The sequence below is a fragment of the Bubalus bubalis genome, chromosome 6 (genome assembly GCF_019923935.1).
Source record: "Bubalus bubalis isolate 160015118507 breed Murrah chromosome 6, NDDB_SH_1, whole genome shotgun sequence".
Lineage (NCBI taxonomy): Eukaryota > Metazoa > Chordata > Mammalia > Artiodactyla > Bovidae > Bubalus > Bubalus bubalis.
In genome coordinates, this window is record NC_059162.1 from 108,611,902 (window position 1) to 108,635,873 (window position 23,972).

The following is a 23,972-nucleotide window of genomic DNA, read 5'->3' on the forward strand; positions in this document are numbered from 1 at the left end:
GAAACCATAAAACTCCTAGGAAAAAAAGTGGTTTGCCCTTTGACATCACTCTTATCAATCTTTCTGGATACCTTTCCTTAGGCAAGGGAAACCAAAGCAAAAATAAACACAAGGAGCTATATCAAACTAAAAATTTCTGCACAGCAAAAGAAATCGACAAAACAAAAAGATGTCTACCAAATGGTAAAAGATATTTGCAAATCACAGATCCAATAAGAGATTAATATCCAAAATACATAAAGAACTCAATGATTAAAAAAAAAAAAACTTGATTGAAAAATTGGCAGATTTGCACATGAAAAGATGTTCAACATCACTAATCATCAGGGAAATGCAAATCAAAACAATTAGATGTCACCACGTGCCTGTTAGGATGGCTGTGGATGAAAAAGTCAAGAAAAAAGCACTGGAGAGGATGTGAAGAAAGGGAATCCTCGTGCATGGTTGGTGGGAATGTAAATAGGTGGAGCCACTATGGAAAACAGTATGGAGGTTCCTCAAATTATTAAGAATAGAATTACTGGGGCTTCCTTAGAAGTCCAGTGGCTAAAATTCCATGCTTCCGCTATAGTGGGTAAGGGTTTGATCCTTGGTTGGGGAACTAAGAGCCTGCATGCCACACATCATGTCCACAAAAGTGATTTTTAATTAAAAAAAAATAGAACTACCATATTGTCCATCATTTCCACTTCTGGGTATTTAACTGAAGAATAAAAAACCACTACTTTGGAAAGATATGAATGTTCAGTCACTCAGTTGTGTCCGACTCTTTGCAACCCCATGGACTGTGTGTAGCCCACCAGGCTCCTCTGTCCATGGAATTTTCCAGGCAAGAGTGCTGGAATGGGTTATCATTTCCTACTTACTCCAGAGGATCTTCCCAACCTAGGGCTCAAACCCACAACTCTTGCATCTCCTGCATTGGCAGGTGGATTCTTTACCACTTACCACCTGAGAAGCCCATGGAGAGATCTATGTATTTCTATATTTGCCACAGCATTCATTACAATAGCCAAGATGTGGAAGCAACCCAAGTGCCCCTCAGCTGGTGAGTGGATAAAGAAGGCATGGTATATGTGATTGACCCTTGAACAAAGAGGAGACTAGGGACACAGTTGAAAATCCAAATATAACTTATAATCTACCCTCCATATAGATGGGTCCTCTGTATCTGCAGTTCCACGTCCACTGATTCAACAAACTGCAGATGCTGTATGTATGAGATGTACTATTGAAAACAATCTGAAAAAGAAAAAAGAAAACAATCTGCATGTCAGTGAATTCACACAGTCCAAACTCATGTTGTTCAAGGGTCAACAGTGTATAGAATGGAATATGACTCAGCCATAAAAAAAGATGAAGTCTTGCCATTTGTAACAACATTGAGGGTAAAAAGTAAGTGAGGTAAGTGAGACAGAGAAAGACAAACACTGTATGGTTTCACTCGAGTGTAGAATAAAATAAAATGCATAAGCCAAATCAAACAAAAACAAGTACATAGATAACAGAGTAGCAGTTACTAGAGGAGAAGGAGGGTTAGGGGGAGAGCAAAGTGGGTAAAGAAGGCCAACTGTGTGGTTATGAATGGAAACTAAATTTTTAGTGGTGAGCACACTGTAGCTTCCCAGTTTGCTCAGTGGTAAAGAATCTGCCTGCCAATGCAGGAGACACAGGAGATGCAGGTTCGACCCCTGGGTTGGGAAGATCCCCCGGAACAGGAAATGGCAACCCACTTCAGTATTCTTGCCTGGAAAATCTCATGGACAGAGGAGCCTGGGGCGTTACAGTCCACGGGGTCACAAAGAGTCAGACATGACTGAGCATGCATGTGCACACACATGAAACTTATATAAAGTTATAAACCAATAAAATGAAAGAGATTGCAATTTTTCTCTAGTCCTGGGAATGCACCTGCTGTCCTGCCTGTTACAAACTGCCTTGGGCTTTTCTGAATGGCTGTGACTAGAAGGGACTATGAGTCTTTCTGGCTTTTGGCAAGAAGTGTTCAGCTTTCCGATCTCAATGCTTCCTATAAGGAATCTCCCCCCACCACTTAAAAGCCCCAGATTATGTTCTTACTTTTTGTGCTGTCCCCTTCTATCATTTGTTGTTCAGTCACTCAGTCATGTCCGACTCTTTGCAACCCCATGGACTGCAGCATGCCAGGCTTCCCTGTCCTTCACCACCTCCCAGAACTTGCTCAAACTCATGTCCATTGAGTTGGTGATGCCATCCAACCATCTTGTCCTCCATCATCCCCTTCTTCTCTTGCCCTCAATTTTTCCCAGCATCAGGGTCTTTTCCAGTGGGTCAGTTCTTCGCATCAAGTGACCAAAGTATCGGAGTTTCAGCTTCAGCATCAGTCCTTCCAATGAATATTCAGGACTGATTTCTTTTAGGATTGACTGGTTTGATCTCCCTGCAGTCCAAGGGACTCCCAAGAGTCTTCTCCAACATCACAGTTCAAAAGCACCAATTCTTTGGTGCATAAAGAAAGCTCAGTCTTCTTTATGGTCCAATTCTCATATCCATACATGGACTACTAGAAAAACCATAGCTTTGACTATACAGACCTCTGTCTGCAAAGTAATATCTCTGCTTTTTAATATGCTGTCTAGGTTTGTAATATCTTTTCTTCCAAGGAGCAAGCATCTTTTAATTTCATGGCTGTACTCACCATCTGCATTGATTTTGGAGCCTGGAAGTAAAGTCTCTCACTATTTCCATTATTTCCCCATCTATTTGCCATGAAGTAATGAACTCCAGGAGTTGGTGATGGACAGGGAGGCCTGGCATGCTGCAATTCATGGGGTCACAAAGAGTCGGACACGACTGAGCGACTGAACTGAACTGAACTGAATGAGACTGGATGCCATGATCTTCGCTTTTTGAATGTTGAGTTTTTAAGCCAACTTTTTCACTCTTCTCTTTCATCTTCATCAAGAGGCTTTTTAGTTCCTCTTCACTTTCTGCCATAAGGGTGGTGTCATCTGCATATCTGAGGTGGTTATTGATATTTTTCCTGGCATTCTTGATTCCAGCTTATGCTTCATCCTGCCCAGCATTTCACATGATGTACTCTGCATAAAAGTTAAATAAGCAGTTTGACATACTTGACAATAAACAGTATTGACGACATACAACCCTGACATACTCCCTTCCCAACTTGGAATCAGTCCATCATTCCATGTCCAGTTCTAACTGTTGCTTCTTGACCTGCATCCATTTTTCTCAGGTGCAGGTAAGGTGGTCTGGCATTCCCGTCTCTTTAAGAATTTTCCAGTTTGGTATGGTCCACCCTTGCCTTCTATCTTGTCAAGGCGTAAAAGACACCATCCATGTGTCACCTCCTTGGAGTTTTGTTGTTTAGCCATTTCATGCTTGCTTCTGTCTGTTCCATACATCTTCCTTTACAGTTGAGAAGTACTAAGTGCTTGCTATGTGCCAGGCACTAGAAAGAAAATAATGAACAAGCTGCTCATGCTCAAAGAGCTTATATTATAGCGGTAGGGGTGGGGGACACAGGCAGACTCTAAGCTAGATAACAGATATTTGAGATCATGGATGGAGGAGCCTGGTAGGCTGCAGTCCATGGGGTCGCTGAGGGTCGGACACGACTGAGCGACTTCACTTTCACTTTTCACTTTCATGCATTGGAGAAAGAAATGGCAACCCACTCCAGTGTTCTTGCCTGGAGAATCCCAGGGACGGCGGAGCCTGGTGGGCTGCCGTCTATGAGGTCGCACAGAGTCGGACATGACTGAAGTGACTTAGCAGCTTTAAGAGCTTTGGGAAATAAACAGGGTGTTTCAGGGGTAGAGGTCTCCCCTATTGTTTATCTGCTGTGTGCCTGGTGTGTGACACATGGGAGGTGCTCTCTGAGTCTTTGGAGAAGGAAAGAATGGCTGAGCAGATGACCCTCTCCATCAGTGGTGTCTGTGGGAGGTAAGGTCGCTTGGAATTCCTTTGTAGGATCTGAGAGCTTATGAAGATGCAAGCAGTCTCATTTTCTAATGATCATAATTAAGTCAGAATCTCTTAGTTCAACCCAGTGCCTTGGGGAGAGAGGCACAAAGCATTGGGCTGATGAATTGGCTCCCCACGCTTCCCTCCCTGCTGTGCTCCCCCCAGTTGTGTGCCCACACCTGCTCAGGTGCACACAAACACACATAGACATGTGCTAATGAGAGCCCAGCAGAGTAATCACACCCCTACGCTGCATTAAAACAACCTGTCCCTGACGTCCGGAATCAATCCAGTGAAAAACCTAACCCATCACACCGGGCCCCTGGTGTTAAATAGATTGAATACTTTCACCATCATACTTTGTCATACAGTCTTCATTCTTTCTGGTGTGTCTCTGGTTCTCAGTGCTGGGGACCAGCTTCTGTGGGGCAGACTGACCTATGAAGGCTTTAGTCCTGAACATCAAATAGCTCACTCCTCGGAAGCGGGGAAAAAAAACTTTTGCCCAAATCACTGTAATGTAGCGATTCCCAAAGCATGTTTTCAGTGAGATGCTCTGCCAAAAAGGGTTTCCACGATTGTCAAGTAAGTTTGGGAGATGTCACTTACGCTCCCCACCTCTCAGAGGCAGCGCGCAAGCACAGTACAAGCCCAGAGAAGTTCTGCAAAGAAGAAACTGCTCAATCTTGTTTAACTTGTAGTTTCCCAAACATCAGGAGGATGGTGACCTCCCTGCACACTGACTGCAGTTTCCCTAAAACAGCAACGACACTCTTTCCCCTCCAGCCAAGGTAGAGGTGCCCATGCCCTGTTCTACCCGAGGCAGCCTGGTAGATGGAGCCAGAGCCTGGACAGGGAGGGAAGAGAAAGCAACAGGGCACGTCTCCTGAGTGGGAGAGAGGAAGTCACGGTTCCTTGGCTGAGGAACCCTGGCTCCCTCAGCTGTGGTCCAGGCACCATGGGGCCACAGCCCGGGATGATAAAGAGGGAGCTACGGGAGGGTCCAGAAGAGTGCCAAGGAGACCTGAACTGTACTGCCCAAATCCAGGAGGCCAGTCCAAAATCATGAGCTGAGACCCCAGAGGTCAAAATATGTGAGCGGAAAGTGGACTTGGAGCAACTTGGGCTGCATTTGTGGTTTTGGGGTTTTTTAAGCAGGGACAGCCACAGTGTGGGTGAGAGCAGACAACAGTACTAATATTTTCAGCATCTTGCAGTCCTGCCTTTAAGAGCTTCCACCTGGGAAAGCTGTGCCCAGGAGGCCCACCTGGGAGAGCTCATCCCAGTCAGGGGTCTGGTGGGGGTTTGAAGGCGGGTGGGCAGGGCCTGCGGGGCAATGTTAGTGCTGCTTCCGAATCAAAACAACACGTGTTTTGCTCCACCAGACCCCTTTCTGTCACTCCAGCAGCATTGTCAGAGAAGAAACAAAACAAAATAGAGAAATGGAGGTTGATTCCATAATTAGTGCAGTTTCTTCACTGTTCATTCAGGATCTCCAGAGATCAATTAGCTTGCTTTTAAGCTAAAAGGCATCTGAATAAGTATTTAACCTGCATAGCAATTGATATTTAAAACAGATGAGGATGGGAGTAATAATGCAGAACGGACTGGCTCCTTCCTCCTCCACTAATTTCCCAGGTTCTGCTCCCCCTGCCCCTTGCCCCTGCCCACTCTGCATCCCAGTGGCCTTAGATTGGCCTGCTGGCATTCTCAGGGCCGGGCTGTGGGTGGGCAGGCTGGCACTAGGGGGCTGCTGGAGGCAGGGCGATCTTCCAGACGCTGACACCGCTGTGGAACAGGGTCCAGGGTTTGGAGAGAAGCTTCAGTTGGGGCTACATGTAGGGTTCACGCCCAGCCAGGGAGAATCAGGTCCTTTCTCTACAGCAATCCAGCCATGTCACTTGGCACATGACACCCTATCTACCCCTGCAAGGGGCAGGCACCTGGAAGTGTGCCTACTGAGGACACCTCAGCCTCAGCTTCCACCTCTAGTAAGAGCCAATCATGGCCAGAGCTGGGGAGGGAGGAGCTTGAAAACTGCAGGACTTGGGTGTCTGCCCTGCTGGGCATCTCCATGGCAGGTGGTCTGGAGGATGTTTGTGTGTTTTTTGCTTTGTCACTTAAGTATCAAAGTCCTGAATAGGAATTAGCTTTTAACAGCAAGTAGTGGGCTTCCCTTGTGGCTCAGCTGGTAAAGAATCTGCCTGCAGTGTTCGAGGCCTGGGTTCAGTCCCTGGGTTGGGAAGATCCCCTGGAGAAGGGAACAGCTACCCACTCCAGTAGTCTGGCCTGGAGAATTCCATGGACTGTATAGTCCGTGGGGTCGTGAAGAGTCGGACACGACTGAGCGACTCTCACTTTCAGTGCATCCCATGCAACATTTTGGATACACACTCAACAGTTACTCATCTTGGGCTTCCCTGGTGGCTCAGACAGTTAAGAATCTGCCCGAAATATGGGAGACCTGGGTTTGACCCCTGGATTGGGAAGATCCCCTGGAGGAGGGCATGGCAACCCAGAGGCAACCCACTCTAGTATTCTTGCCTGGAGAATCCCCATGGACAGAGAAGCCTGGCAGGCTACAGTCCGTGGGGTCGCAAAGAGTCGGACATGACTGAGCGACAAAGCACGGCACAGTGTGTGTGTGTGTGTGTGTGTGTGTGTGTGTGTGTGTACAGGCACACACTCATGTACTTATGTATGTATTTATTTAACAAATGTATCTCGACATCCTCTCTGTGCTAGATGGTGTTCGACATTGGGGGGCGGGAAAGAGATATCTGGCCAACTAAGCTGTGCCCCCCCACCACAGATGACCACAACCTGATGGGGAGGGAGTAGGGCACAGGATACTCAGCACGCGTGAAGGTAGAGAGGGATGCATTTGGACCTCAGGGAAGGCATCTTAGTTGGGAACCCCTGAGAGCAGGCTGGCAACAAGAGTTAGGATGCGAGTAGTTTATCTGGGAGATGATTCCAGGAAGCATGGTGGTGGAGCAGGGAAGAGAGACAGGGTAGGAGAAAAGCCAGTGAAGGAGTGTCAGCAGGGGGCATGTGCTGTGGGCGATGGGCTCAGCCTAGCTGTGGACCTTTGAAAAACTGCGTGGGTCATGCCCCGGAATTGCACTCTGAGGGGTGAGGATGCCAGGGTCCATTCACCCGCTCTGTGCGTCCTCCACCAAGGCTCTGCTGAGCTCAGCTCCCTGGCTCTTGTGTGCTGCCCTTGCTGGTCTCACCTGCGCCATCGCCAGAGAATGTCCAGGACACAGAAAGCCCGGGGTGGGGGGGCAGAGGAAATGTCTTCAGGTGGCCCCTGGGGGTGGAAGGAGGACATAAAGGACAGTGCCTGTGACACCAGGCTCAGGAGAGAGATATGGAAGCCAGGTTTAGAAGGAGGAAATAGCAGGAAAGGCGAGCCAGGCAGAGAAGGAACACACTCGAAGGCAGAGTGGCATGAAGAGGTGGGTGACAAGTGCGGTGACAAGTGTGGTGGACGGAGGTGTCCTGGTGGAAGAGCTGAGGCTGGAGGAGGCCGGGCTGGACCAGGAAGGGCCTCAAATGCCAGGCTTATGGTGGGCCTTTCTGCTGTGGGCAGGCATGCAAGGGGCGGGGCGTGTGACGGCTCCGCCTGTCCAGGAAGTGAGAGAGCCCCACCAGGGCCTCGGAATTCAGGATCATCGTTCCTTCAGCCCCTCCAGCAAGGGCGCTCACGGCCCCTTGGGCCCCTCCACCGCAGCCCCGTTCCCAGCAACCCTGCTCCAGCTCCTCCGCCTGATGACAGCCCATCGGTCATCAGGGTCTCTGGGCAGCACGGGAGCCTCCGGCCATCCTCCCGACATGGTCCATCCTCCAGTATTTGACTTGTGCGTCCCCGAGTTGTACAGACAAAGCTCGGCATATCGCCAGATCAATTAAAACAACTGCCACCGGGCCCCAGGACTCCATCAGGCGCCCTCCCCTGGGCCCCCCACCAGGGTTGCAATCCTCTCCTCTCATCTGCTGTTTTTCTGGATACCTCCATCTCAGTTTTAAAGGCCTACCTCCCACAGCTTCCTTGTCACTACATAATAATAATTTCTTGTCTTTATGAGGGCTTACAATATGCCTAAGGTGATTTATGCCATTTAAGCCTTAAAGTAGAGCTATATTGTAAGTGCTATTAATATCCCTGTGTTCAGTTGATCAGACAGAGGCATGGGGCAGGGAGGGACTTGCACAAGGTCACACAGCTCGGAAGTGATGAGATCAATTCCAATCCAGGCAGGCTGGCTGTGGAGTCCACAGGCTTGACTGCACTCCCACCCTGGTTCAGGATCCAGGGTCTTCTCTGATGCTCCCTCTGCCAGGCCCCCACCTCCCTTCATCACCTAATCCCTGACCAGTCCTGGTGACAGAGAAGCAAACCCAGCAGCTCCCCTCCTGTCTGGCCCCCTGCTTCACTCCCTCCTCCCGGCCTGCCTGAGCCCAAGTCCTCATTCCGGGAACCCACCCAAGGCCATTCTCCCCCTCGCTGGTGCCACATTCCTTCCACAGCTCAGCTCTGAGCGGAGAGGATGCTGCCTCTTGCATGGAGACATCCATGACTCCCTCTTCTGTTAGCTTCCCCAGCTTTCTGTTCACATGGACAGTTTTTACCCTTTCACTCCACAAATCAAAAAATGCTTTGATTTATGCCCCTCTTCTTATTTCTTCTTCTGAGCTGTGAGTTCCTGAAGACCTGGGAGTGTTGCTTAATCTCTCTCTGACTCATCTAGTGCCCAGTGGGGTTCCTTGTGAATGGCTGTAGCCTGTAAACTGCTTGGGGAATGAATGAATGAGTCAACAAACACACAGGAGGGAAGACATTCATACTCCTTGTCTCCCTTCCCTTGCCTAGGACCTCAGAAAGCCCATCCCTGGCCCTTTTCCACTGGGCACTGCTTACCTTCTATAAACCACCTACTATGCCCACCAGGGAAAGCCAGCCAATGTGTTCCCCAGCTCCTTCCGCTGAGACCACGAAACAGCCCCAGAAGCAAGTCCCCAGGCAATGCCGGGGCCCCAGGAGCTGGTGCAGCAGAGAGCAGAGCCTTGTTCTTCCAACCCACAAGCTGCACAGAGCTTCAGGGGCCCCGGCAGGGAGAAGAGAGAACCCTGATCAGAACAGACAGGGAGGCGGCCCCGGGAAGAAGCTGTTAGCAACCACCTTGCTGATCAGTGTCTCAATTAATCTCTATGACACCTTGGAAACTTCAGAAAGAGAACAAAGCAGATTAGGAAAAAAAAAAAAAGAACAGACTCAGGCCCTGGAGGACAGATGCCTGGACAGGTGCCTGGGCCCAGTGCTGGGAATGTGAGTGTCTCCTGGGACTCAGCTGCCAGACAGTGGCAGCACGTTGCAGACCGTGCCTGAGTCTCACTGTGCCAGGGGCTGGGCTGGCTGGGCCAGCCTTTGCTTTGGCAAGGGCCAAATTCAAAAGCACAAAGTTGTTCAAGAGAAAGGAAAATCTCAAGATTCCAGACTGGCCCTAAACAGTCCTGATGCCGTGAGCTTAAGTCGGGGGCTCAGTCTTCTGCCTACATCTTCCTTGGGACCTGTGTGTTGGAGACTCTCCAGGGCCATCTGCCCAGAGGGAGTGTGTGTTGGGACAGAAGGGGGTGTGGGGTGCCTCCTGGCCCTTCACGATGAGACGTGGCAGGACAGCACCGGGTTGTGAAGGTCACACTCAGCTTAACACAGGCCTCCATAGCTCATCCGAGAGGCGATGATGCTACCATTTGGGCACATTTCCAGGGACAGAAAAAGCCATCTTAACAATAAGGGTCTTTATGCTCAGGGCAGTCAGAATGTTTCTCGAAACGTCTGACAACATGTCATGATATAGAAGGCGAAGTGTTGGTTGAGCTGGCCCAGCTAGTTCGAGTCCTCTGCTCCCACCCGGCTCTATGTTTCGCTGTCTGCATATGAGGTTAGTTTGGAGTGGTGGTTTTCATAATGTCCCTGGTGGAACCCTGGGAAGGGCTATGGAGCCTTCTCGATACCTGTGGCATCCAGCCTTTAAGAGCCCAGAGGACAGAAATGGGTTCGGGCAGGGTGGGCTGGTAATCAAGCTCTCCAGGAAAATGAAGCCCTCCTTTGTAGAACCTGCTTGTTCCTGCGGTGTAAACACACTCACCATGCCTGATTTCAAGCTGCCAATGGCTTAGTGACTTGCTTTCAAAACTCCTGAAAAGTTAACAATTGTCCCTAACAAGCTGCCTTTGGTTGCAGAAGAGAATTTACTGCATGGTAATTGTCACAACGTCTTTAACCTCCCTGGGCCTCCGTTTTCTCTTGTGTGAAATGGGAGGATAATAGTGTCTATGCAATGGGGTTGTAGGGGTTGTAGAGGCTCTTGTGAGTGTTAATGAAGGGGGTGGAATGCACTCAGCATCATGCCTGGCACATGATCAGTTGTGTTGCTGTTATTATTATAGTTGGTGTTATTTGTTTTACCCATTGGGCTTCCACTCAAGGTTTTCTTGGAAGAAAATGATCCAGCTGCACCCATGCTCCCCATGCTAACATCTTCTGGGACCCATGCACGCGCGCACGCACACATACACACACCCCATCCCATTTCCTCAGCAGCCCTGGTGTCTGCTCCATTTTATTAAAGCAGAAAGCAGTGACAATTATTTTCATAATGAACTGGCTCTTCAAATTAATGCCAATTACACTATGCAATCATGATTAAGATTATGCATTAATCAATGGTGCCAACCTACTTATTAGCCTCTTTAAATAACGATCGTGAGGAATGTATAACGATCGTGAAGAATGTATGGGAAGGAAGAGAATGGAGAGGAGCCAATTGGATGGGGGAGCTGCCTCAAAGCAGGACGGGGTGCTCTCTCCAGAAGCCAAGACCCAGAGCAGACTTTCTTCCATGGGGTGGAGCCTGAGTCAGAACCCGAGCCCATCAGACCCTAAGCTTCCAGACTTCCTGCTCTCCAGAGCCCCCTGCATAAGCAAGAAAGATCAAGAAGACCAGAAAGGAGAAGGGAGAGGAACCCTCAATAGATGAGAGTTTTTCAATAGATGACATTCGGTGCCCCCGTCCCTTCCTCCTAAAGCACTGAAGAGTGAGTGTGGTTGATACTTGCCTTGGATCGATGTCACCCCTGTCTTTGGTCAGGTGTCTCAGATGCAGAGCCTGAGTCAAGGATTCAGGTGCCTAGGGTTGATACGGGGAAGGGTGTGCTTTAGGAAAACCCTGTAGGGGAGCGAGCACAGCAAAATAGAGAAGGGGACAGAGCTGGGCAGCCTTGGATAAGCTCTGGTCTCTGTCTGATATAAGGTGGCAGTGTTGGAAAGGTCTCGGAAGCATACACACACCACAGTTATACCCACACTGAGACAAGGGGACCACCCTTTATAGTGATACTGCACCCCAGTATCACTCAGTTAGGGCTTCCCTGGTGGCTTAGTGGGAAAGAATCCACCTGTAATGCAGGAGATGCTGGACACTCAGGTTGGATCCCGGGGTCGGGAAGATCCCCTGGATGAAGACATGGCAACCCACTCTAGGATTCCTGCCAGGAGAATCCCATGGACAGAGGAGCCTGGCGGGCTACAGTCCACAGGGTCGCAAAGAGTCAGACACGACTGAGTGATTGAGCACATCATTCTGTTATTGCCTGCGTTCTGCCCCCAGGGCAGAGGTAAGAGCAATTCTCTAGAGAGAGGACAGCCTGTGAACAGAACTAAGATTCAAAACCAGGTCTTCTGCATCCAGAACCCACCCTCTGAACCTCTGTGCTGTATCTAAATATTTGCTCTCTGGGTACCCCAAGACATTCAAACTTTAGGGGCACTTTGCCCCTAATGTTCAAGCAGGATGACCCAAGCTTACACTGTGTTTGGGGGATAGATGTTGGAGGGCAGCCTCTCCCTAGCATCTCTGAGATGCCCTAGGGCTTAAGTTTCTCATCTCCTCTTGTTCCAACTTCCTTCTCTGCTGAATTTTCCATGGCCTCTCTCGTCCCAGCTCCTGCACCTCTTTTCCTCTTTCTGCCCCAATTCGCCCTGTGCCAGGCTTTGCCCACCTTCCTTCACTGTCCCCAAAGAACACAAGCCAGGGGTAGTTTTCTGTGACTGGCTTTGGTAAACTATGAGGCTCCTGTAAGTAAGGAGATAACACCACAGCTCAGGCTAAATGGGCACTAAAATGTTAGCATGGCCTTTCCTGCCGTGAGGTCACTTGCCTTTGCTCCTGGGATATACTGTCCTTTCCTTTCTCCCTTTTTGGGCACACTTCCTATCTACCCTCTTTCTCTTGGGCCCTTCTCACCCATCCTCCCCACACAAACAATCAACAGCCTACCTTAGCTTCTTTCACACAGCAGTTCAGTACTATAAATGTCTTTTCTTCTTCATCCAGGTCTTAAGGTGCTTTTACCTCTAAGATAAAGACTGCCCTTCACTTGGAAGAGGGGACAAATTGCAGCCCCCACTGGCCAAATCCAGCCTACCACCTGTTTTTGTAAATAAAGTTTTATTGAAACACAACTGCATCATTATTTACATATTGGCTACCTCTCTCATGCTGCAGTGGAAGAGTCCAGGAGACCTTCTGGTCCACAAAGCCAAAAATATTTACTGCTGTTTCTTTACAGAAAATGTTTGTCAACCCTTGACCTAGAATGTAGAAGTTCAGAATTTGTTTTGTTTTTTCTAAATAGCATGGTTTCACCCCTCCTTTAACAACTACTAAGTCCTGGCCACATCCCATGCATTTAGCTACATTGTTTTCTTTCTTCCTCGCGGCAATCAACGTTGGAAGTATGTACCCCATTTTGCAGATGGAAAAACTGATTCTTGGAGAGTGTAACTTTCTCCTGTGACTAGAGCTGGGGTTTGCACTGAGGTCTGGCTGTCTCTGGAGCCTAAGTTGAAAACCACTCCACTCTTGGTTCTAACAGCTGACTACCACATGTATGTGCTCCTTATGGTCATCTGTTTATTGTCAGCTGAGTCCTCCTTGAGAGCAGGGGCCCAGGACTGACTTCTCTCATTCCAGCACCCAGTCATAGGTGGGCACATGGCAGAGACCAATGGGTATTCATGGAACCAAATGGTGTAGCCTCTGGGCTTGGGTCTCAGTGACTTGACACTCCCTCTCTCCTTTCCCCCCCTCAACCTGCCACTGTCTGAGAGGCAGGCAAGGAAATGTGAAGCCCTAGGAAATGGCCCTTTCTCCCGTGACCTTTGACTTTCATTTGAGATAGGACTCCATAATGGCTAGTTTTCTCCCTAGACTTTCTTGGGAAAAGATTTTTTAATGTTTATGTTTTAAAATATTAAAAATAATACTTATTCACTGGAAGTAATTTGGAAAAATCAAGAAACTACAAACAGCAAGATTAAAAGTATCTATAAATCTCTCTTCCCAGAGAAGCTCACTGGTACCATGATACAAATCCTTCCAGTCTTTTTTCTATAACTGTAGTTACGTGCTTTTTATTTGATAAATAGGTTTCATACTGTAATATTACTTTGTTGCCTTTCGGAGGAAGCAGAATGAGCATTTCCAGTATCATTAAGTATTTTTTAAGAGCATTTTTTAAAAGCTTTTTTCCTTATTACCAAAGCTCTTCTTCATTGCAGAACACTTGAGGGAGAAAAGCACTAAAGCAAAAGGAATCCATTATCTTTTTACTTTCTAGAAAGAACTTCTGTTAACATTTTGGTGTATGCCCTTCTGGTATGTCCTTTTTGATTTTAATTGGAATTGCATTAAATTTATAAATTAATTTGAGGAGAACTGACATCTTTACAATATTGAGCCTTCCCTTCCAGGAGAAAGTTATGTCTCTCCATTTATTCAAGTCTTCTTTTATGTGCCCCAGTAAAGTTTTGTAGTTTTCTTGATATAGGAATTGCACGTTTATTGTAAAGTATTTTATTTTTTTGCGGTTGCTTTTGTGAATAGGGTCTCTTTTTTCCCTTGTAATTCCTCACTGTTTATTGCTGATTTATAGGAAGGCTATACATTTTTCTATATACGTTTTTATGTGCTGGCCCCTTGATGAGCTTTCTGTTTACTTTCTACTAGGTTTTGATATGATTCTCTTGAGTTTTTAAGAAAATGGTAATAAGCATCTTCAAATGATACTGTGTCTCTTCTCTGATTGCATGACTGTGATTTGCTATTTTTACCTTATATATCACGATTTTGAAGGCAATTTTATCATGGAAGATATGCTTATATAAGCTTGTGCTTAGGAAGAATGGGATAGTGAATCCCTGTGTACTTACCACCTGGACCAACAACCCATGACTTTTCCTATCCTATCTGCATTCCCTTCACTTCTACTCCGCCCATATTATTTTGAAGCAAATCCCGGACATCACATCCTGCCATCCTATACCCTGACTGTTAATGCCTACAAATTGTTCTGCCATATGGGTGGATTTTAATACATTGAGCAGTCTTCTGCTTTTGAACATCGAGTTGTTTCTATTTTTTCAATATTATGTCAAAAATATTCTTATACATAAATGTTTATGTGTCTCTAACTCTCTAACTTTTTCTAAATTTGTATCTGTAGAAAGTGGAATTACTGGATCAGATGGTATTTTGATCACTTATTTTCCTTTAAACACATACACACCATCACATGATGGCTTTTCTGATTAGAAATATAACACATGTTCACTGCAGAACTTTTTGAAAATACAGAAAAACACAAAGAAGGAAATTAAAGTCATCCATAATCCTTCCCCTCAGAGAGACCTACTCAACATTTGAGGAGGTGTTCTTGTCTTGTTTTATGGATGTGCTGCACCCCCACACAGACTCATGTGCGTGCACACTCTGTGTTACGACTGTACCCTGCTGGCATACCAGCATGGGGGTGGGGAGAACAACAGATTTATTTGTTCACTTTTTTAAACATTCAAAAAAATCATTTTTCAAAACAGTGAAACAACCTGGATACCCATCAACTGGTGGTGAATGGGTAAATAAAATATGGTACAGCCATAGAAAGTAGTACTGTTTAACCATAAAGAGAGATGAAGTACTGATACGTGCTACAACAGAGATGAGCCTCAGAAACATTATGCTCAGTGAAAGAAGCCAGATGCGGAAGACCACCCATGATATGATTCCATTTAAACGAAGTGGCCAGAAAAGACAAATCTCTAGAAACAGAAAGTAAATTAATGGTTGCCTGAGGCTGGAGCATGGAGGGGACTGAAAACAATGATTGACTGTTAAGTGGACACCGGGGATCTTATAGGGTTGCTGGAAATGTTCTGAAACTGGATTGTGGTGCTGGTCATGAAATTTAGTAAATTTACTAAAAATCATTGTATACCTAAAATGGTGAATTTTGAGGAATTTCTCTATGTAAATAATACTTCAATGAAGTTAATGTTTTTTTACAAATAGAGGTTTATATGGGGAAAGTCAGCAGAAAGAACAAACTAAGAAATCTATTACCTAGGAGTGTTTACTGGTGTTGCTTTAAAATGTCTTCTTTTCTTTTGTCACTGACATAAATCCCTCCTCATCTTCCTTTTTATTCTTCCTTCTCTAACGTGGGGTCACACTGCATCTCTGCTTTATAACTTTTGTTTTTCACTTAAAGCTATATCATGGATATTGCCCAATCATTAAATGTTAGCTATTATATGGAAATATATAGCTATTTCCATGTAATAGTAAATGAATGGCAAAAAAAATTGCCACTCATTTACTATTTCTTTGGTGTTGAGTGTCTTTAGATCCACCTCCTTTCACATGATCTGTGTACCCATTGTTGAATTCAGTTACTAGAAACGGAGGTGTTGAGTCAAAGATCTGCAAGTTTTTAAGGCTTTTTATATATTTCTAACAACCATCAAGGAAGGAGGATGTACTGGCTCCTACTTCTACCAACAGTTAAGCAAATGTCAGTTTCCGAATGCCCTGGGCAGAGCTGAGTGCTGCCGTGTACTTCATGCTTGTCAGTGAGACAGTCAGAAAACAGCATTTCACTGTTGGGTCAAACAGCGTTTATTTGATTATTAGTGGGGATGTACATCTCATCATGTATGAACGGTTCCTTTGTATTGTTCTTTCTTTTTGTGCAAAGCCCATGCTTGCTCTTTGCATATTTTTCATTTGAGTATTTGAGTATTTTCTTTTGAGTATGTTCATTTCATTTGAGTATTTGTCTTTTTAAAGAATTTTAAGTGGTTTTTGTAAAATTAGAGCATCAACCTTTACATGTTACTGATATTATTTCCAAGTTTGTTTACCATTTAATTTTGTTTATGGGGGTTTTGAAATCTACACATTTTATATTGTCTCTATGAAGTTATCAGTCATTCTCGTACGATTTCTGACCTTATTGGAAGGCCTCCACCACTTCAATATTATATAATATTCACCTATATTTATTGTCTTTTTGGTTCTTTTATAGTGTTTCTTCCCCTTCCTTCCCTTACTTCCTTGCTATTTAATCTTACTCCATCTGAAACTTTTTTTTTAACTTATTTTATTTTATTTTTTAACTTTACAATATTGTATTGGTTTTGCCATATATCAACATGAATCTGCCACACGTATACACGTGTTCCCCATCCTAAACCCTCCTCCCTCCTCCCTCCCCGTACCATCCCTCTGGGTCGTCCCAGTGCATGAAACTTTTTTTGATATATGGCTTAAGATTGGAATCTTACATTTCTCCCAAATAATTGAATAATTGTCTCAGCACAATTAATGAATAATTCATCTTCTGCCTTCTGATTGGAAATAGCCATCTTTATCATGTCTTAAATATTTATCTCTACTAGAGCCTCTTTCTGGGGATTTTATCTCATTCTATTGACTTATCTGTGTTTTCATATGCCGTTAGGGCTTGGTTTTAATTATTTTGGCATCATGATATATTTTAAATCTGGCAGTGCAAGTCATCTCTCATCTCTGTGTAGGCTGTCTCCTGTTTAGTCTTCCAGATGTATTTTAGAGCTGTTTTGTCAAGTAAAAAAAAAGTGTGCATATATAAGTGTATGTGTGTGTGTGTGTGTGTGTGTGTGTGTACGTATATATTCTATGATTCTGATTGGAATCACATTAAACTGAAAAAGTAATTTAGACACCTCTATCCTTGACCCTGTCTACCCACCATGACATGGTTCCTCATTTAACATGCCTCCTATTTTTATGTCTCTCACCCAAAGTCTTTTTATTTTGTTGCCATTTTTAATACTGGAGTTGGTTCATGATTAGTTATTTAATATTTGCTGATATTGCAAAGGAAATCCTTTGGCCATTAAGGTTTTGCTGGTTGTTGTTTATTTAAAGTAACACTTAATTTGTGCTCACTGGTCACTGAACTTGAATCTCCTGCTAGTTCTTATTGGTTTTCGGGTTAAGGGATTATTTTAAGAGTTTTTAGGAAGGCATTTATATCATTTGCAAATAAGAGTGTTTTTCTTCCTAAGAGGTGTGCCTCCAAGTTATATTTCTTCTTATCTCAGTGGTTAATGGTGTAATGTAACTCTCCGCACACCTCCTCTTTTTTCCCTTTAATGAGCGTGCCTCTTGTGTTTCACCATTAGTTGCTATTAAAGGCCAATTTGAGCTGAAGATGCTTCAAGTGAGTATCTTTTCTAGAGCTAGATTATTAAGCATTCTTAACAGCATTAGATATTGAATTTTATCAAATGCCTTCCTGCATTTTGTGAGTTGATCATGTTTTTCCCCTTTGAACTACTGATGCAATGGAATGATATTCATAGATTTCTTTATATTGAACCACACTTTATATTCCTGAAATACAACTCTATGATCATGGTATGCTATCCTTGTAATAATATTCTGGTAGATTCTACTTGCCAGCATTCTCCTGAGAATTTTCATAGCAACATTCATAAGTTGGTCAGTTTTATTTGGCTCCGTTTGTCAGTGTCTGTTATCAGGAATTTGCCAGCTGAGTGAAATGAACTAGGAGAATTTTCGTATTTCTTATGCTCTGGCACAATTTCTACATAGGGGGATTACCTGGCATCTTATTGAACATTTGGGGGAAGAATCTTGCCCATAAAACCTTCTGAGCCAAGCATATTTCTTCGCATACCTCCTCCTTCACCAGCACACACAGTTTTCCCCATCTCTCGCAGGAGGAATCTTTGAGTATGCAGACGGCCCCAATGCCCAGGTCATGAACGCCGAGGAGCATGCCTTTCGATTTTCTGCCAACATCATCAACAGAAACAGGACTCTGCTGCCCAACACAACCTTGACCTATGACATCCAGAGGATCCACTTCCACGACAGCTTCGAGGCCACCAAGAAGGGTGAGTGTGCTGCCCCCACCGTCCTCTTTCTGGCCTTGGGGGGCATGGGTCTGTGTTTGTTGTCCAAGGTCCTTAAAACATACCCAATCTCTGGCTGGGTTTGGGGATTAGAGCCTTTTCTGCCTGGTTTTTGGACCAGCCTCAGGCCCAGTTAGGCTTAAGTTGAGTCACCTCCCAGGAGGAGTGGTTTGCCCATCAGGAGTTCCCAGGCCACAGGCAAAGGCCATGAAGAGCCTTGGGAAGGGGTGGGGTATTGAGGGATGGAGTCCGAGATGGGTGAGGAGGCAGCCCAGGTCTTCACAGCCTCTGAACCAAAGCCAGCATTTTCACATTTACTTTTTCTTTCATTGAAATCCTGCCCAGTAAATCGGTATTTAAAATATATATAAAACAGATTATGTAGAGATTCAAACATGCAACATTTACTTGCCATAAAAGGACTTGCTAAAAACAAAAACAGCTGTGTCTGTGGCTGCAACAATTTGACCCCAGTGATGGATGACACTTGAAGTCTGACAGTGACCTCAGCTTAAGTATGTTTCCTTTTTTATTTTTTGCTACATAATAACAATAAAACCAAAATTCACAAAAATAATTTTAGTAAATCCAATCAAACAGTTTTCACCATACCTGAGTTTTAAAAAATCAAAACTAAAATATTGGGCTATATTCTTTCACGGTAGTGACATGTTTACAGTAAACTCTAATGTCTGTACAGAAAGGACTGGAGAAATTTATTCCAAGATCCTCAAGGAAAAATCATGGTAATTTGTCAATACATGAATGAGCTACCAGTTTCCAATGTGGCAAATAGCACATCTGAGTATACAAGTATGCTCTTTTGTTACTGTCTTTTAAAAATACCACATACATATATTTAAGTGGAATTTAACTTAAAGGCCTAAATAACTTTGGGAATAACTTCCATAGAACCCTAGAGGTCCATGGAACTCCATTTAAAAAAACCCTCAGACCTAAGGAGTCTTGGTTCCCAGAGACAGCTAGGTCATTCGTCCCATAATATGTTTTTATAGACCCTCGCTTTTCTTCTTCAAGGCCCTTATCACAATTTGTAGTTAAATCATTGTGGATATTTAATGTCTTTCCCCTCCTCGCCAATACCACTGAAAAGAAGTTTCTCTCTTGTTACCTGATATAGCCTGGCACCTAAAAGGCTGGCATATAGTAAGTGCTCAATGAAATGGCCATTGAATGAATCCGTGAATGAGAGGTATGAGGATAGGGCACGGGAGGCTGAGCATCACTGCCCAGGACCACTGCCCAGGCTGAGCTGACTGTGATATCCATGCATCTTGGGAAGACAGCCCATCCACACGATCCCCTTGGTCTTTCTAAGGGCTTCCCAGTAGCTAATCAAGGTCTCCTGGGCTCTCAAGTGCAGACTTGCCAAGGTGCTGCCTGCTCCCAGCTCTTTTGCAAAGCCCCATTGTAAAGTAAACCTCTCCGTACAGAAAGGCAGAGCAGCATGGGCTTGGAGCCAGACAGCCCAGAGTTGCACCCTGTCCACTCTTAGTTGTGTGACCGTGCACAAAATACACAGTGACTCCGTTTTTTTCATCTACAAAACGGGCACACCTCTGTGATTAGAGCAGTGCCTGGTTCATACAAAGTACCATCAGACTTTGTTCCTTTTACATTGGTTGCCTTGCTGTCCACCCACTGAACCATCAGGTCAGGGGCTTCACACCTTCAGGCACTTTCCCGTTGGTGGTCCCTGTCTCACCCACCCTGCTCCTCCTTGCCTTGTGCACTGAAGATCGAGGGGTCTCTGACGTTGAACACAGCTGTCACTGAGATTTTTGAGGCCACTGCCTCAGGGCCAACCTGCACACAAACTACAGGCACCCACCCTGCTAGCCTTGAAGAGTGGTCCTTCCCCATCGCTCCATCACTCACCTTCTTTGGTGCTGGCGTGCTCTCCTCCCTACCTCCATCCTCCTAGCCACCTCCCAGCAAGCATTGCAGCCAACACCGTGTAGTCAGGTCTCCATCTCCCTGCTGAGAGTCCATGCTGGCACCCTCTGCCTGGCCTTGTCCAGCTGGAAAATGGTTGACCTCAATCAAAACTGCTCAGTGAAAAGGTCAAAACACAAAACCGATGCCTGGAGACAGAACACAGAGGCCTGTAAGCACACAACCACCCCAGAGGACCAGGCTGTGCCTTCTATCCATTTTCCCTAAAATTCACTAAAAGGCTATGATGACTCTCTAGTGGTGTATAAGCCATTCAGTGCAGAGACCTTGCCCAGCAGTGAGCCAGGAGCAGAGTTTCAGAGCCTGCCGAGGAGCTTCCTCCAGTGGGAACTCAACAGTCCCACACTATGTGGAATTGCCTGGCAGCGGGAGAGCAGACCCGAGATGGAGACACTCAGCTACGAAAGTCCAATCAGATTGGTCCAAGTGACCAAAGCCACAGCCCCTCCCCATCCTACAGGAGGTCACATGACTTGTTTGCGGGCCTGTCTAGTCTACCACCAACATGGCCCACCAGCCACATCTGCGCCGCTTGCCCCTCAGTCTCTGGGTTCTAGTCGTCCCTGCTGTCCTCGGGACACCATGCTTCCTCCCACCTCAGGGCTTTTGCACATGTTTTTTCCCTCTGCTTATAACTCCCTTTCCCCATCCCACCTCCTTGTCTAAATAACTCCTCCCTCTCCTCTTAGCCTCCTGGTCCTCAGGGAGTCCTCCCCAATCCCGTAGACAAGGTCAGATCTCCCTGCTTCCATCTCGTAACACCCTGGACCTTTCTATCATATCTCTGACCCCTGGCTGTGTGGATATGGGTGTGTGGGTATATTCTGTGATTGCTGTCCATTGCTTCCACTCAGTGGCACATCAATTTGCCTCCTCAGTGACGTAAATACAGAATCATGGTTCTGGTGCCATACACTAGCTTTGCTTGTTTTCGAACTTTCCCTAAGTAGAATACCAATATATACTTTTCTGAGTCTTGCTTCCTTCACCCTTCAATAGATCTTGAGATTCATCTCTGTTGTCAGATGTAACAGTAGTCTCTTGTTATTCATTGTCACGTAGTATTCCATTATATGAATAGGCCACAATTTTTAAAAAGCAAATTTACTGTTGAGCATTTGAGCTGTTTCCATGTGAGGCCACAGAGTGGTCCTGCTGTGAACATTCTTGCTGATGTCTTTTGGGCACAAAAGCGCACATTTCTCACTGGATGCATGCCTTGTAGTTGTTCAGTCACTCAGTCATGTCTGACTCTTTGAGACCCCATGGAATGCAGCGTGCCAGGCTTCCCTGTCCTTCACTATCCCTCAGAGTTTGTTCAAACTCATGTCCTTTGATTTGGTGATGCCAACCAACCATCTCATCCTCTGTCGTCCCCTTCCCCTCCTGCCTTCAATCTTTCCCAGCATCAGGATCTTTTCCAATGAGTCAGTTCTTCGCATCAGGTGGCCAAAGTATTGGAGCTTCAGCTTCAGTATCAGTCCTTCCAATGAATATTCAGGGTTGATTTCCTAGGATGCATACCTAAGTGGAAATGTGAGGTCACCCAATGTGCATCTGTTTAGCCTAACAGTTTTTCAACTAATTGCTGTACCAATTAGCACCCCATGCCCCTGCAGTAAAGCAGGACAGTCGTGGTTGCTGTATGTCTTTGCTAACTTGTGGTGAAGTATGTTTTATTTTTGATGGTTTATGTGGTGGATGTCTCACTGTGGTTTTACTTTGTATTTCCCTGATGACCAGAGTTATTGAGCATCTTTTCATATGCTAATAGATCATTTGGAGCTTCTCTTTCCTGGAGTGTCTTTTGGAGGCTTTCAACCACTTTTGAAAATTGAATTGCTTGTCATTTTCTTATTGATTTGTAGGAGTCTTTATACATTCTGGATACGTGTCCTTTGTTGCATATACGTATTGCATATATCTATTGCCAATGAGCTTGCCTTCTCACTCTCTTAGTAGTATCTTTTGAGGAGCAAAGTTTTTCATTTAAAGGAGTCCAATTTATCAAGGTTTGCCATTATGGCTAATGCCTTTTGTGTTTCTGTTTTTTTTCTATCCTAAAGTCATGAAGATACTCTCCTATGTTCTCTTCTAGAAGTTCGATTGTTTTATCTTTCAGAGTTAGCTTTATGATCTGTCTCAAATTGATTTTCTGGGTAGGGTGGGAGGTATGAGTTGAGGTATATTTTTTCTACATAATGCTGGTGGGAGTGAAAACTGGTTCAACTTCTCAGGAGAACTGTGTGAAAATATTTACTAAAGCGGAATATATGTGTGTAAGGATATTCCTAGCCACTTTCTTGATAATAGCCAAAGTTGGAAATAAAGGAAAGGTCCATCAACAGCAGAATGGATAGATGGGGGAGGGTACAGTTATACAATGGAATTGAATCAGCAATAAAAACAGAAGCAACTCTTGCTATGCATACCGTCATGGATGAGGCTCATAGACATTGTTGAGTGAATGGACAGTGATTACTTTTGGAGGAGGGAGTCCAGTGGATATAAACTGGAAAGGGGAAGACAGAACCTTGTTAGGTGTTGCAAATGTTCTGTATTTTGATCTAAGTGGTAGTTACGTGAGTACAGTTATATGTAAAAATTCACAGAAGTCTGTGCTTAAAATTAATGCACTCCACTGCATTATATTATATCTCAATAAAAAAATTAAGTGGCTCCTGTCTACCATCACTCTCCCTTAATGTCCTTCTGATAACACACCTAAGACAGACCCCTGCTGTGGTTAGAGTCATCGCCGTCTGACCCCGAAGGCATTTCTGCTGTTGGATCATACTCCCCATTGGGTACCCTCTATCCCTCGGGGAACCCCGTGTTCTGTGATCTTTATTTTTCCTTTTGATCTTTGGTTTTTGAAAATGTATTTCTTGGGAGCATCATTAGGACTCTTCCAGGGGGGTGAACTTGGGCCTCATTCTAATTAACCCAATGATAATTCATTTTTTCTAGGCAGAGGTTCTCATCACAGCTGGACCCACCCAGCCACCTCAGGCCCTGTGGGTTGAGGGGATGCAGAGGCACAGAGCCTGGTACCGCCTGCCCGGCCAGCCCTGGTTGAATCAGTCCTTCCCTCCGCATGAGGCCCAGAAGGTCTTTTCCCATTAACAGGGACATTCACTTATTGTCTTTATTTTTAAATGTTTTGTGGAAAATTAAAAGAAGAGTGACTGCCAGGCAGTGCCTGAGCCAACAACTCAGAGAGCGTCTGTGTTTTCTTCCAAGCCTGAGCGGAGTGAGCCTGGAATCGACCCAGGCCTCCCCAGGCTCCTCTGCCTTCATTTATTCTCTGGGCAGCTCAGTTCCTTTTAAGACACAAATTGATTGGGATAATTTTTGCTATAACTACAATTGCCACGGAAAGGGGGCGGGGGAACTGCATTCAGGCTGTGGACTCCTGCAATGACTGTGAAGCACTGAGTTACTGTAAAATGACCAGAAAATGGATTCAAAATTGAAGTCACAAATAATGTAATTACTGCTGTGTGTGTTCAGAGCTGCCAGAACAAGAGTTGGCTGCCGCCCTGGAAACATCTGGAGAGAAAGCTGCTGCTGCTATAACCCTACTCTCGTCCCTTTGGGGCAGCAGTATTCTTCCAGGCCGGAAGCCCCTCAGAGGGTGGAAGGAACATGAAGGGGATGGGAAAAGGGATGTGGAGAGAGGCCACAGAGAAGGAATAGG

The 23,972-nt window shown here is 45.4% G+C and overlaps 1 protein-coding gene across 1 annotated transcript in view; it reads left to right on the plus strand.

Moving 5' to 3' along the window:
- GRIK3 (glutamate ionotropic receptor kainate type subunit 3) overlaps positions 1 to 23,972 on the plus strand; it is a 255,576-nt gene that overhangs the window by 141,345 nt on the left and 90,259 nt on the right. The window contains exon 2 of the mRNA XM_006077572.4: positions 18,101 to 18,277. Coding sequence (XP_006077634.1) covers positions 18,101 to 18,277 — 177 coding nt within the window. The remainder of the gene's footprint in view (positions 1 to 18,100; positions 18,278 to 23,972) is intronic.